This window comes from Synchiropus splendidus, chromosome 1, assembly GCF_027744825.2.
Source record: "Synchiropus splendidus isolate RoL2022-P1 chromosome 1, RoL_Sspl_1.0, whole genome shotgun sequence".
Classification (NCBI taxonomy): Eukaryota; Metazoa; Chordata; class Actinopteri; order Syngnathiformes; family Callionymidae; genus Synchiropus; species Synchiropus splendidus.
Genome location: NC_071334.1, coordinates 31,187,851 through 31,201,947, shown reverse-complemented (window position 1 = coordinate 31,201,947; position 14,097 = coordinate 31,187,851). Strand labels below are relative to the sequence as shown.

General features: G+C 40.7%; 2 protein-coding genes across 2 annotated transcripts; both read left to right on the top strand.

The window, feature by feature from the left end:
• Nucleotides 1-629: 629 nt before the first annotated feature.
• On the top strand, nucleotides 630-1,995 carry neurl2 (neuralized E3 ubiquitin protein ligase 2). Its single transcript, XM_053853398.1, has 2 exons — nucleotides 630-1,368; nucleotides 1,880-1,995. The coding sequence occupies exons 1-2, from the start codon at nucleotides 630-632 to the stop codon at nucleotides 1,993-1,995; spliced, it is 855 nt and encodes a 284-aa protein (XP_053709373.1).
• A 752-nt stretch (nucleotides 1,996-2,747) lies between these two features.
• Nucleotides 2,748-4,478, top strand: msrb1b (methionine sulfoxide reductase B1b). Its single transcript, XM_053885663.1, has 4 exons — nucleotides 2,748-2,894; nucleotides 3,451-3,593; nucleotides 4,051-4,168; nucleotides 4,363-4,478. Exons 1-4 carry the CDS (start codon nucleotides 2,840-2,842, stop codon nucleotides 4,377-4,379), a joined length of 333 nt encoding a protein of 110 aa, XP_053741638.1. The 5' UTR covers nucleotides 2,748-2,839; the 3' UTR covers nucleotides 4,380-4,478.
• The last annotated feature ends 9,619 nt before the right edge of the window (nucleotides 4,479-14,097 follow it).

Here is a 14,097-nt window from a genome sequence, read left to right as displayed (position 1 = left end):
AAGACTTGGTACTCACAAGTATGACAAAAAAATGCTCAGACACTCACACGTATGTTTGACTTCCTATCTTAGTGACCCTCTCACCCCACGTATCTAAAACAAATGGCTAACCTTAACCTTAACTCTTAACCAAACTGAAACCTAATTATAATAACTTAGTTATATTATAGTTTTAACCCTCGAAATGCACACCCACGCATGTATCTCTATCCTTGTGAGTTAGTCTCTCACCCCAAACCTTATCGTCCATAACAAATGGCTAACCTTAACCAGGACTCTGAACCGAATTGAAGCCCAATATAATAACCCTATGTTTTGATCATCATCTACAAAATGAGAGTTGGACATGCAAAAGGTCCCCACAAAGGCATAAGGACCCCGGAAGGTTTTGTCAGGAATTGGTCTCCACAATGCGATAAATACAAGAACACACACACACACAGATTCCTCACCATCTGTTGACACATGCAGCCGTTCAAAAATAGCTCTCCACTAGACACCAGCGAAGAGTTCAGCTCAGGGATCCGGTCATGACAGAGGCAGCACTGCTCGCCATGACAGTGCTCCTGTGAACTTCTTGCCACAGTTTGTGGTCACGTTTGTACCGAGCCCCAAGAGTGGACCTGGACATGGAGCCCTTTTCTGATCAGTACATGGAATTCCACCCCATCCATGGGACCAATGTAAAGCTGGACCACTCAGGCACTCAGGCGACACGTGTGGAGAGCTTTGCTAATGGTGTTTGCTTCAGCAAACACCCACTGAATCCAGGGGAGATCTTCCTCATCGAGATCGAGGACAAGGAGTTGGGCTGGTGCGGCCACCTCCGTGTAGGTCTCACTGCCAGAAACCCCATAAGCTTGGAGGCTGTTCCAGAATATTCCATCCCAGACTTGACAGATCTGGGGGACAGCTGGGTTTTTGCGATAACTCGTAACCACAATAAAGTGGTAGAGGAAGAAGATGGAGGAGACGGACAAGCCGGCGGTCAGAGGCTTGGTCGTGGTGAGCTGGAAGATGGCATGAGCAATCCCCACCCCAAAACGTTCTTCACAGACTCACACTTGTACATTGAGAATGTGCGGATACCCCGAGACAAGTTGGTCGGGCGTAGTCGACCAGGACGTTTCAGTCACATTCTGGATGACTTGTTCAAGACAAACGCGTTGCCTCCAACAGCCAGACGGAGCAGGATCGGGGTGCTTTACGTGCCCAAGGGACGAGACTTGGCTGACATGCACATTATCATCAATGGAGAGGACATGGGGGCTTCTGCCAAGGACATCCCAACCATCCAGCCCTTATACGCTGTGGTGGATGTCTTTGCCGCGACAAAGTGTGTACGGATCGTTCAGGTGGAGTATGGATGTAAGTGGGGAACTTGCTGAAATCGAAGTTGCGAGTAACTCGAGTCGTCAACTACTTTTATTGTCTCCAGTTCATCAATGGCAGAATTGACACTTTCTTCAGCCCAGTTTGACAGCAGGACCATCTTTTTTTGACTTGACTTCATGTTAAAGGCAGACTACGGTCATTTTAAACAAGAGTACCCAAATAAATTATGCTCAAATTATTTATTTATTTTTGGTTTCAATGAACAAATCCAAATCAATTTAATAACAAAATGGATTGTCGTTAACCCAAATTGTTAACACACAAATGTGATAGCGATGATTATTTTCAAAATTGGATATTTTTCTGTCCGCCTTCAGCATCATTGGGCCTTTTTTTGGACTTGTATTACATGATACATGATAATTTAATAGCTGTTGTGAAGCAATCTGTTGACATCAGGTTTACAATCTGTTTCTCTATGACAGTTCTCCATATTCATTCATTCTTCTGCTCATAAATAACACTTTTATATGTGTCTTCTCAGTTTCTTCATTGCAGACATTATGCAGACAAACCATCCAGAAACACATCGTGCACAGGATGGCCATTGACTGGCTGGACCTCCCTGAGGCACTGAAGCACTACTGCAAATACGAGTGAAGGGCCACTGCAAACTGAGCAACTGCACCTTTGCACCAACAAGTGGAACTCATGACTTGTTTTTTACTAAGCCATTCATGATGTTGGACTTCCTGCAGTTGTCATGTTGCTGTCTCCATCGAAGCACCAATCCTGTTCACAGGCGTCATAGGTTTGCAATGAGACAGATTGTGGAGATGATGTCGTTTAATCGCCGAATCTGAAGTGGGATCATGTCAGTGAATAAATTATTCCAACTGAGAAAACAGCTATGATGGTATCACTGAAGGAAATGCTCGATATTTATATTCAGCATCGAAAAACGTGTCATGTCATTTTCACTTCGGTGGTAGGGCCTTTCATCCCAACCATTCAAATATATATATATATATATATATATATATATATATATATATATATATATATATATATATATATATATATTTTTTTTTTTTTTTTTTTTCACCATCGACAACATGTCGGACTACATTCCCGTGTGACGCCCGTCACCTTGTTTGACTTGAATAATATAATAATAGAATATAAATATTTAAAAAATACACAACAACAACAACAACAATAATAATAATAATAATAATAATTTATTTTTAATTTTACGTAAGTCACGCGGTGATTTCATTGGTTCATTAATTTCCAAACGTTGAAAAGTAAAAGCAATGAAAAAAATGACTATAGGACTTTGGGGACATCTGTCGGTCATGAGGTATAATGCAAGTAGGAGGGTTTGTTGAAATCTCGTTGGTGTAGAATTTTCTCACGAGACGTGGATTCCGCCCCGGTAAAGGAGCCGTCCTGTCCCGTCTCTTGTGGCGTCACCTGCAGCTTTACATTACTCATACACGCCATGTCCTTTTGTAAATTCTTCGGCGGAGAAGTCTATAAAGACCATTTCAAACCGGGTGAGTGTTTATCTGTGTGCGCACCATGCTAGTCTGGATTAGGATGGATTAGCGTTCCACTCACTCTCCTACCTTTCTGTTCTTTGAGTCTGGTCCTGGAATAACTGGCTCTTGATCCACCGGGATCACCGTAGAAAACAGATTTTTATCACGATGCTTTTACAGGATGAATTTATCAAGACAGAAATTTGTTTCACATGAATGATTTTATGTAATTCAATTAATTTAATTTTAGACTCATGATATATTTACCTGCAGGATTATTATCGAGGCCACAAGGCCCTGTGTGTAATAAATAAACAAGCATTTTTATGTCAGAGCCTTTCATAAAAACATACATTTATTCTGGGTTTTTTTTAAACGTCCCTTTAAATCAGTCATTTTCTATGACAATTTGAGTTTGTGCATTTTTATCACCATTGCTACAATGATATATCCATTTGAATTTGTTTTATTTTATTTACATAGCAAAGAAGGCTTTTGGAGTTGGGAAACGGTTGGGAAAATGTTTGAATAAATAAATAAATAAATGATGACTGTGGCATTACAATTGCAGGAATGTATGTATGCTCCAAGTGCAGCCACCCTCTGTTCTCTAGTCGCGCCAAGTTCAGCCACTCGTCTCCTTGGCCGGCTTTCACTGAAACCATCAGGGACGACAGTGTCACCAAGATGATGGAGAGTCTTACCGCATTCAAGGTACAACAGAGTCATCCTTGTTTGTGTTGGATTTGCAGCTGGTGTGTAATGCATAGCTCTCCACCAAGGACAGTGTCCTGCAACAGCGTAACCTCATCATCACATCAAAGTTTGGTGTCAGTGCTGAAGGTTATAGACAGTTGTCACAGGCTCTGTCACACACTTCAAACAATATTTTCACCCTCTCTTGTACCCCTTAAATAAATCATTATCAGCACAGGTACGCTCAAAACCTCCAGAATGAGTGCCACATCACATTTGTACATAGTTAAAAAGCTATTATACGTACAGTATATTAATAACCTGCTACATATAAAGTGTTGGGGCTCAGTGGTTGAATGATATAAACTAGTGTTTGCATCGCTCACATGATCTTCTCATGGTATAATGTAGAAAGTTAACTATTCTTATTAATTTCCTTGAATTGTCACCGGTGTTACTGTTTTTTCATGAGCAGGTCCTGTGTGGCAAGTGCGGTAATGGTCTCGGTCACGAGTTTGTCAACGACGGCCCTGAGGAAGGACGGTCACGCTTCTGAATATTCAGTGACTCACTTAAGTTTGTCCCTATCAAAGGTATTTGCAGGTCATTTTCATATTTATATAAATGGTCTGTATAAAGTAGCAACTTGTTAAAACTATTTTCTCAATATATTATAGTAAGAATGTTGAGTAACGTGCACTGAGTGGCATGATGGGTGGTGGCATCATTGTTTATTTATCAATGCAACCTTTTGATTTGAATTTAATTTAATATTAATGTTTTCCAGATGAGGACAGGCGATAAAAGTGAGACCTGTTTCTGCCCATCCGCTGCTGCTTTGTCCTGGACCAGAGTCACTCTGGTCAGTTCATGAAGTGGACAGGAATAAACCCATCAAAGGAGCTTCTTGTCTGTTGAAGAGTCTCTGACCGGCGTGTGACACAAGCAACTGTCTTCTTTTGATCGCTCTCTCATGCTTTTATAGATACTCATACGTGGAGTTAGTGAGTCACAGCTATGTTTTTAGGTTTGAGTGAGAGAGTGTGTTTTGCACTCAGAAGTGCCTTTTCTTTGTTTAAAATTAAGCAATCTCCTCATCATGTAGCACATTGTCTCCATTTTGATAATGTTTTTAGCTATTAAAGAGAGCAGTTAGCTTAAAAATATTTCAATTTTTGAATTACGTTTTGGCAATATATTTTTTATTGATCAAATTATTATGCAAGTAAAACGTATTGTAGCATTATGTTTGGATCATGCACATGCGATGATGCGAACACGTCATATTTGATGCTAGTTATTGAAAGTTTCAACATATTTCTGGTTGGTTCGAATGTCTGATTTATTGACCACTAGATGGAGACATCGCCTTGCTTTAGCACGGTTGTCTTCGAAAGCTTCGTTTGCATGAAGACTGAATTGTCCTCTAATTTTAAGATTCTGTTGCGAATCATCATTAGCAATGAAAACGTCATGAAATGTTATTATGGCTGGAAATCAACCCTCTTAGATTGCAGTCACTGAATACACTGAAAAGACTCAATGTAATATTTCGCCTGTTAAAAAAAAAAAGAAAGAAAAGACTGGCCGAAAATGCTATTATGAAATGAAACATTGCGGGTGAGCGAGCCAATAGATTCTTGGAAGTTGGACTGTTTGGCACTTGGCAGGAGGGAGAAAGTTATTCAAAAGATTTATGCTGAAAAGACGTTTCTGCGTGACTTTTCTGTGTTAAGTCGATCAAATTCAGGCAGAAGAATTAATATGGAGTCGGTCTGCCTTGTTTATTATTTAGTTTGAGCAACCACAAAAAAATGAAATAAAATACAAATAAAAATGTAACCTGTCATTTACTTAAAGCAACAATTTCCTTTCTGGCGTTGATATGGTGAGTTGTATTTGCATGGCTGAGCACAGTGAGTGATCTTGTTGTGATATTAATGTGTGAGCCACACTGTCCATGGTGACCCCACACAGTTCTTATTCATACTCACACAGCTCTTCCACACACAGTGAGAGGCAAACACACTCCTCACTGGTCTGGCCACTTGAATTTCAAGCCTATACCCTCTACAAACATCACTTCTCACGCCTGTCATTCCTTGAGGTCATCACAACACCAGTGGATGTCATTGTTGGTCCTGCATCAGCTTTAAGCCAAAAGTCTGTGCGTGGCTGGCCTTGTGCTGAGGTTTCCCCTTCAGAGTAAATCTCCTCCGACTTGCCTTGGCAGGGAAGTTCACAGCAGTAGATCCCTGTAGTCAAGTCAGTTTAGGAGCATTGCTGCTGTGATTGCATGCATTCTTAGTGAGCGGCAGCTAGTAATCAAACCCACAACCTTGGCGGAGGAGCGCGTGGAAACCTACAGCCCTTCTGAATGAAGCCCATGCAGGGAGTGATTGCACCGTCAGATAAGCCGGTGAATTAAGAAAATAAACGCTGAGGTCTTCTTGTTGTTGGATGTTAAATCAATCTGACGTTGGCCAGCTTACAATAATATTTCTCTATAGTCGGGTGTCTTTTACATCACACTGCAAAGTGATCATCTTCAGCTGCTTCTCCACGCCAGCTCAGCGGTCCAGAGCTGCATCGTGGGGTTCCTTTTTTTTTTTCAATTTCCAGCTCGATAACAGGCTGATCCGGTGTGAACTAAATAACCAAAGGCCCATTGTTTTATCAAACTCAAACATGTTGCAGGTTCCCTGCCTGTGGTGTCAGCCTTTCTGCAACATTTAAAATGTATTGAATGCATTGAAAATAGAATTTGACTAAAAATGCTAGACAATTGCGGGGGGTAAAGAAAAATGACCAAATAAATTGATTTTATTCATTAAGTGTATATTATACTGTGAATTATTTATGTTGAAGTAAATGAATCCTTCAAAAAAATGCTGCAATAAGGGTATAAAAAAATCTAGACAAAACATTGAATTTAACATAGTATTGCGCACTATTCACTAGTATTTTTCACATAAATATGTTCATAAGCAATTTCCAACCTTCAGAGGAGCATTTTTCAGGTCAACAAATTAAAAAGTGAAGTATAATTAAAACAATCATGATTTGGTTTTGACTACAAAGGAAAGATTTTCACATTTCTCATGAAAAGGAGGAAGCTGGGGGTTTAAATTGTGTTTAGAGTTTCAGCCAGCTATCTAGAAAGATCCAGAAGTACAGTGTGACCAATGGATTCTTAATGCCCTCCTGAACTGAGGGTTACTATTCTGATAAAACATTTCACGAGGAACCATCATTTTAGCTGAAAAGAGTTTGTCAATGGTCATTTCTTGTAATTCTCCAGATAAGATAATGATACAAGATGGTTTCATCAGCTGTTGCTGCCTCCTGGCTGCAGAAAACAGACGACTGACATCATCCTCTTGGTGCCTGTGAGTCACCTCCATAAAGATTAGTTTTCTACTATGGGGAATTTCATTATACTACTATGGGGAAGTTAGAAGATTAGAATTTATTTCCCTCACCTGTTACATTTAATGGACATCATAGTTTGTCAATGCGGCAGTTGAGTTTTCAACTCTGTGGATGCTGTTGGCAGAAAACCCGCACACCGTCTTGACTCCTGCTCTTAGGTGCCACTCACCTACCTGTACCTGCCAGAGCCACCTAAATACAGCATTAGTGCCTCACATCACTCATGGTGACTCAGAACATTGAGCTGCTGCACAGTGAGACGACAAGGAGGCTCCACTGTCGATGAGCTATTGACAACAGTGCAGACAGCAACAGTGAACTTATTGCTCTCCTGGTCTCTGAGGCTTTATCCTCAGCAGTCGATAAGAACACTCAAGATGGGTGCAGACTGTGCACAGAGGTGTGTTGGCCCCTGTAAACATGTTCTTATGACTGAGAGCAAGGTTTAAGAGCATTCATTCACTCACCGTCCTCATCTTATCTGGGCATTGCCAGCTAATAAAGCCACAGGAAAAGAGTGTGAGATCGCACTGTGGAACCGGTCTCACGGCGGTCAGTAATCGATTGTATATATCATTGACAAAATAAAATAAAAAACTACTGTTGTTTGTTTGTTTTTGGTTGCCCTTTTTTTTAGTTCTAGTAGTTCTAAGCTTTTGTATTACAGACATTACAGATTTCATTAAAAAACAATGTATAAAAAAATATATCCTTTGTTATTATCACCATGGTGACCAAAAGCAGTCATGCCTTCAACTTCATTTGCATGATATATTTGAACGCCAAAGATTGTTGCTGCTTGCTGTGTTGAAGCATGACCCATAAATTGCAGTCTTTCAATACAATTTCAACAGGGGTTTATTTTGAGCGCAGACTTGAAGTGCATTATTATTTTTTTCTGTGAATGCAATTCCTGCAGGGTGTGCTACATGTATGTTTACACAGATTCCTTGATGGAATTTCACAGCGAGGAGAAGATGGGGAGTGAGATGATTACAGGCCTGACCTAGCGAATGACATCATGACTGTAGATCATGGAATAATTCGCCTGAATACCCACGGCAGTAAATTGTATTGTAACTGTACCATGGAGTCTTGGCTGGCTGTGTTGAAATTGGACAAAAGGTCGGGCACAGGCTGCACTCACGTGACCCGGTGGTGCACCGTGAAGTTATCACAGAAAGCGATGGCTCAGTAAACTGTTCAATTCAAACTAAAACTTTGGACCTCACAGAGGAGGGAACCACACCTTCGAAAGGCAGAATCTGTCACCCGGCTCACACAATGCTCTCTGTATGTTTTACAATCCCAATGGCGTTCGACCTGTTAGATAAGACTTTATAAGGGGTGGTTAAACGCCAGCATTAGCTCAGAGTCACAAACACGTCAGCAGAGAAACTCCACGTTGTTGTGTCTGGAACCAGATCTGCGGTCGTAAAAGTGCCATCGAAACACAGGAGGCATGTGACCGGTCTCGCTACTGTCAACAGTCATTAGAGGTTTGTTATGAATTTTTCCCAATCCTATTACGCCGAGAGCACATTTATGATGACTGACTGGAAGTCCAAATATTTAGCTATGAGGCAGAAGGAGAATGTTTTTCACCCTCCGCCATCTGAAGCTCATCTGTTCACCCAAACAAAAGGCTGCTTGTGAGCGTCGAATGAAGAATTTAGGAGTGAGTGCCAACATCAAAAGGAATGTTTTAGGCATCCTATGAGATCACATTTGGGTATATGTTAGCTATCCATTCTGTTATCCCTGTGCATAGAAAATAGAATTAAAGAAGTCAAATGAAATCTTCTAAAATAGGCCTGGCCAACCTGAGGCTTCCGAGCCGCATGCGGCTCTTTGCCCACTTTCATGCGGTGCTTTACAGAATGAGCCACAAACTGGCTGCGATTTTGGTCAAGTTGCTATTCAGATGATTGTTTATACAGGAAATAAGTCGAAAAAGTAAGAGCAATTCCAACAAAATATCAAAATATTGTTCAAAGACTGTGACATGAGTTTAACTTTGGAACATAAAAAATAAACCTGGCAGCACGTGCTCCAAGCCGCCGCCCCCCGGCTAAGAGCACGTTCAATGCCGATGTGAGCTGCATCAGATCCACGATCAACACGATTTAACATGACCTAGTTCCACGTTTCACTTTGTCATTCCTTTCCTTTGTCATTGATCATCGTGCAGTCTGTTTAATTCAGTGGAGTGAAGATGAGACTGTCCAGTCTGCAGCGTCGCTCACATAACACAGACTGGGTTGATGTTATTGGTGACATGAGGCACGTAAAAAAATAGATATATAAGTAAAATAAATGGCGCACACATTTCTGTCTACGCCACTTGATATTCCAATTTTAAAATGTATGAATTTTAAAAATACATGCACAGGAGACATATGCCGGAAGCGAAGCAGCAACCTTGTGATACACAGGGATGTGCTTTAACCACTATACTGCCACGAAGTCACGTGACCAGCTGTGTGAGGTGAGCCTTACAGCCTTACATGTTGGTAGGATGTGACTCTTTTCAGCAACACAGTAAAACAATGTGGCTCCAAGCCTCCGACTGGTTGGCCACCCCTGTTCTAAAACTTGAGTATGAAATAGTTTAACAATTCATTATGGAGACAAATTCATTCTCCAAATTTTTACTCATTAAAGAAAAATAATATAAAGGTGTCACTACATGTACAGAACAAGCAGAGGGTGGATTTGGCCTCACAGTGCCGAGTCATCGCAACTATCAGGTGACATGACTTGCTCTAGTGACTCATCTTTGACCAGGTGGATGGTTTTTATCCCCCCCAGGACAAGTCCCTTCGTGCGGTGACACTCCTGTGTAGCCAGTTTACTGCTCAAAGATGTTTCCAGTTGCAGAGTCACACCCATCTGATAATGTACACGGCTGGCGTTCCCTGTACTTACCAGCTCACCGCAGAGCTCTGCCCTTCAGTTACGAGGGCAGCCACCAGCTTTACACACACAGTGCACCAGAGCCACTCACATATCAGTCTTGTGATGACATCCTTTTTGCTATTTCCTGAAGCAGTGAAGCAGTGCTAACCACCATTGTTGTGTTTCTGTGGCCAAACACACAACAGGAATCACAAATATGCTGTCACCCAAAACCAACGTCCTTTTATATAATCCAAGTGGCTTTAAAACTCTCCTCAACTAGACGTAATCCTCAGAGTGTCCAGGGATACTTTGTGGTTGAAAATGCCCAATGGTCCTCTGAAACGGCAGCTATTGGCTCATGGGTCACCAAAATCTTAACCACAGGAAACATATAAAACCAGACAAAATATTGGGAAAAGTGGGGATTCTTATTATAACTAGGTTTTAATGGTTCTGTGTATTGTTTGGTAATTAAAATGCACACAAAATGCACATTTTATTTGATATTTTGAATAACTGCACGACAAAATTCATTACATTTAAAAGACACTGAGCAGAAGCAAACCTGCGTTCCATCGCGAGGTGATCTACCCACCATGCCATGGTCATATTGTAGCTCTATGGTGTCACATAGAGTTGTTGAATAGATGTGGAACACAGATTTCGTCACAATAGGCACATGACAGTTGATTCATTTCAGTGACGTGACTGTATTTTGTATTTGTGAAGTCAAATTTTTTAGTTTACCTTTTGTTGTTGCAACAGTTGTTCACGTGACTGAAAGTGATAGAAATGAATGGGGAAATTAATCTTCAGATGAAAGAAACCTGTCCAACAACAGCAAATGAATGAATATAATAATATAATGAAAATAATAATAATAATAATAATAGATTCATTGTCAGGATTCCCATAACGTGTTCACCTTAGTGAATCTTTTTGAGAAAGTATTTATCAAACTAATAATATGGAGATGATTAATGAGTGTTTCGTGAGGTGAGCGAGTTATTGCATTCCATCCTTTGTCCACCAGTGAAGGTGCAGCTACCTTTACAGGCTCCACTCTCATGTATTCTTCTCAGTGCTCGGCACAATGCTGAGACTTTAAGAGGAAGAAAGACGGCAGTCAGCAGTGCCCACAGTTGTGATATACATTATTTGTTTTTTGGTGTGATTTTTTGGTGAAGCTCAATCATTTTTTCTCTTGTAAAATGTCTGTCTCTCTGACTATAAATATATATATACATATATATTGTATGGTTCAGTGTAAGACTTATTTTGTTATTTATGACTTTGATAGTCGGTGGTGGGGCTGAGATGTTTTGATGTCAGTTTGTGAACCATGTAAACAGAGACAACGAAAATGTTTCGTAACTTGAAGACCTCTCGTGAGTTTCATGTTCTACTGTACAACAATGAGGAAGAGAGGTCAGTGAAACAAATCTGGGCTTTGAAGCAGCTGCCGCAGGTCATGGCGGCGACTCCAGTCAGGATTACAGAGCAGTTCTTCTGTACGGTCACTTGCTTTCCCACAGACACACACCTCTATTCTACACAGGACGTCACAGACAGGTGTGTTTTAGTGTGGTTTTCCGACATAAGTCACCCATGCTGGACTTACAGACTGTCGTGTCAGTTTTCCGGGTTGATTTTCTTATGTCACATCAGCCGCAGAAAAGAAAAAGGTGTCCTTGAGTGTCTTCATGTTGTGATATTTTGGAATGAGAGGTTGCTGACCAGGTGCAGCGTGGTGGTAGGTTAGTGCTATGTGAAGCTGTGTTTTGTACCCCATGCTTATGTGGGCCTTCTACTGTGACTCCAGTTTCCTCCCACAGTCCAAAAGCATTGACTCTTAATCGTCCATAGGGGTGAGTGTGTCTGTGTGTTAAAGTTTGTCTGCCTACATGAGCCCTGTGAGAGGCTGGCGACCTTCTCTGTTCTCCCACTGCCATTCCTTCTTCATTATTTACTTGATGTCCATTGTGTTTAAAACTCAACAATCAGGGGATGCAGCCTGTTTTAACATTAAGGGTTAAGATAAAGTGACTACAAAAACCACAACTATGAAAGGAAATGAGAATTTTAAACAATTATTTTGAAAACCCACCGAAGACACACAATAGTACTGATACGAAACCCATCTATTACACAGAAGGGAAGATCTGAAAGAACAGTTCTTTAAAATTCTACTCCTTTCTTATTGTATTATGCTTATGTATGTATGCTCCTGATTTCATGTCCTGTTTGCTGATGGCACAAATTCTATCAACAGTTGGGAGGACCTAAAAAAAATTAAATGAGAACACAGAAAAAGAACAGCTAGACACAAACAGACTTTCCCCAAATGTGGAAAACAGTAAATTCATGGTCTTTTTTTTAGTACAAGGCCACTGCTTCTGCTACAGTAGAAGGTTAGTAGAACAAAGTGTACGGCAGATTACAGAGCACATAGCAGTGAACTGTTTTTCTAATGCAAGGTTACTGTAGTTACCTGAGCAGGTAGAGAGAAAAACTCAATTAGTCATGTTTAGAGCCAGAAATGGGTTGGGACCAGATCATCTACAAAGACTGTTTAAACTAACTCCCGAGGAGCAGCAGAGAAGAAGCGGGAACTTCTACCAACCATGCACTAGAACCACACAGACAAATGTACACTGCAGTAGTGGGAGGGAAAAGGACAAGAAAATGTGAGATTACTCTGGAGAAGAGAGTATGAAGATCAAAATTAACTCAAGGTTACCAACACCCTCAGATTAAAAGAAACACACACAAATAACTCTCTCACACATTTTAATTTTATTACATTATACTCAATCAAAATCATGTAAATAATGAAATGAGGTGTGATGGACAGAAGAATGAAGATGAATTAATGTAAATAGAGAGCCAAATATCAAGTATAACATAGTGCTGAAGTGCAAGATTCTTGCGTTTGTACCTTCCTCAGCTTTGGCCTCAATTCCTGGATCGAACAACAATCCTCAACAGCATTCCATCGCTCACACTTTCTTACCACGACCAGTTTGGATAAAACAAAAAAAAAACTTTGTTTTTTATGGACCTTTTGACTGGTGTGATTGTCATTTATCAATGCTTGAGTTTTGCAGAAGAGAGAGAAGAATGAAAACGCCCGCACAAATAGGGCCCAGCCTGATGACAGAGCAACATCCACATGTTTTTCAAGACTTAGTCATTCTCAAAGAACTTGCTTTGAATAAAACAACTTCGTTCTTCTGGAGTTTATTTTGGTTCACAGCTCCTTTAAAAAATAGGGGTTAGATTAGATAATTGGGCATCAAATGGGATCTTGACTCCACCTTGCCAAAGACAACCCAACCTCATTTTATTTGGACAACATGAATGCTTGCCAAACAACATCCATTAACTTGCAGAACCATTACTTAAATTACAATGACACACCATCAGTTACAATCTTCCTCCATGGAGCGGACATTCATTTTCAGTGATTAGCTGTTTAAAAGCAGAATATCGGAATGATTCAAGCTACAGTCCTTAATCTAGCGTACTGTTTGAGTATGTTGGACGCCTTTTTGTTTGTTGCTTTTTAAAACAAAGCTGATGGATTCTACTTCTGCTCAACGTAGGTCTTGCTGTGCTTCATTTGAAAGCGTAATGACTTCCAGACCGAACAGAAACTCTGAAGTACACAGCGTCGAGCAGGGTATTGATCGTGCGGACTTCAGGGTGTCACGTCTTTGCTTGTTTTTCAACACCACAGCTGATCAATATTGAGGAGCGCGCTGAGAGCTCCGAGAGGTAAATGATGCCTTCTCTGTTTAGAGACTGGAGCAAATTGACGTACTGCCAGCTTCGTGGAGCCTTTGGTCGATGGATTTCACCATCCTGGCTCAGATTTGTCATCAGGATGGACGTGTTGCCATGTAGCGGCTGGCTTGTACTTCAGCACGCACGCTGTTGTAGTCAACACTGATTTATGCTCTAGCACGGGCATTGTCAATATCAGCCTCGTATCATCTTTCAATGAAGCTGTTAAAGGGATACACGACGACCTTTTCTATCCTGCAAATAGTATCTTTTCTTTTAAGCTTTTCTTTTAATTTCTTATTATTAGTAGTTTTGTTTACTTTATTATTCCTTCTTGGTACTATTTCAAAACCACCCTCAGTTTGATCCATGTATCACTCACTTAGTTAACCTTGCTGAGGCC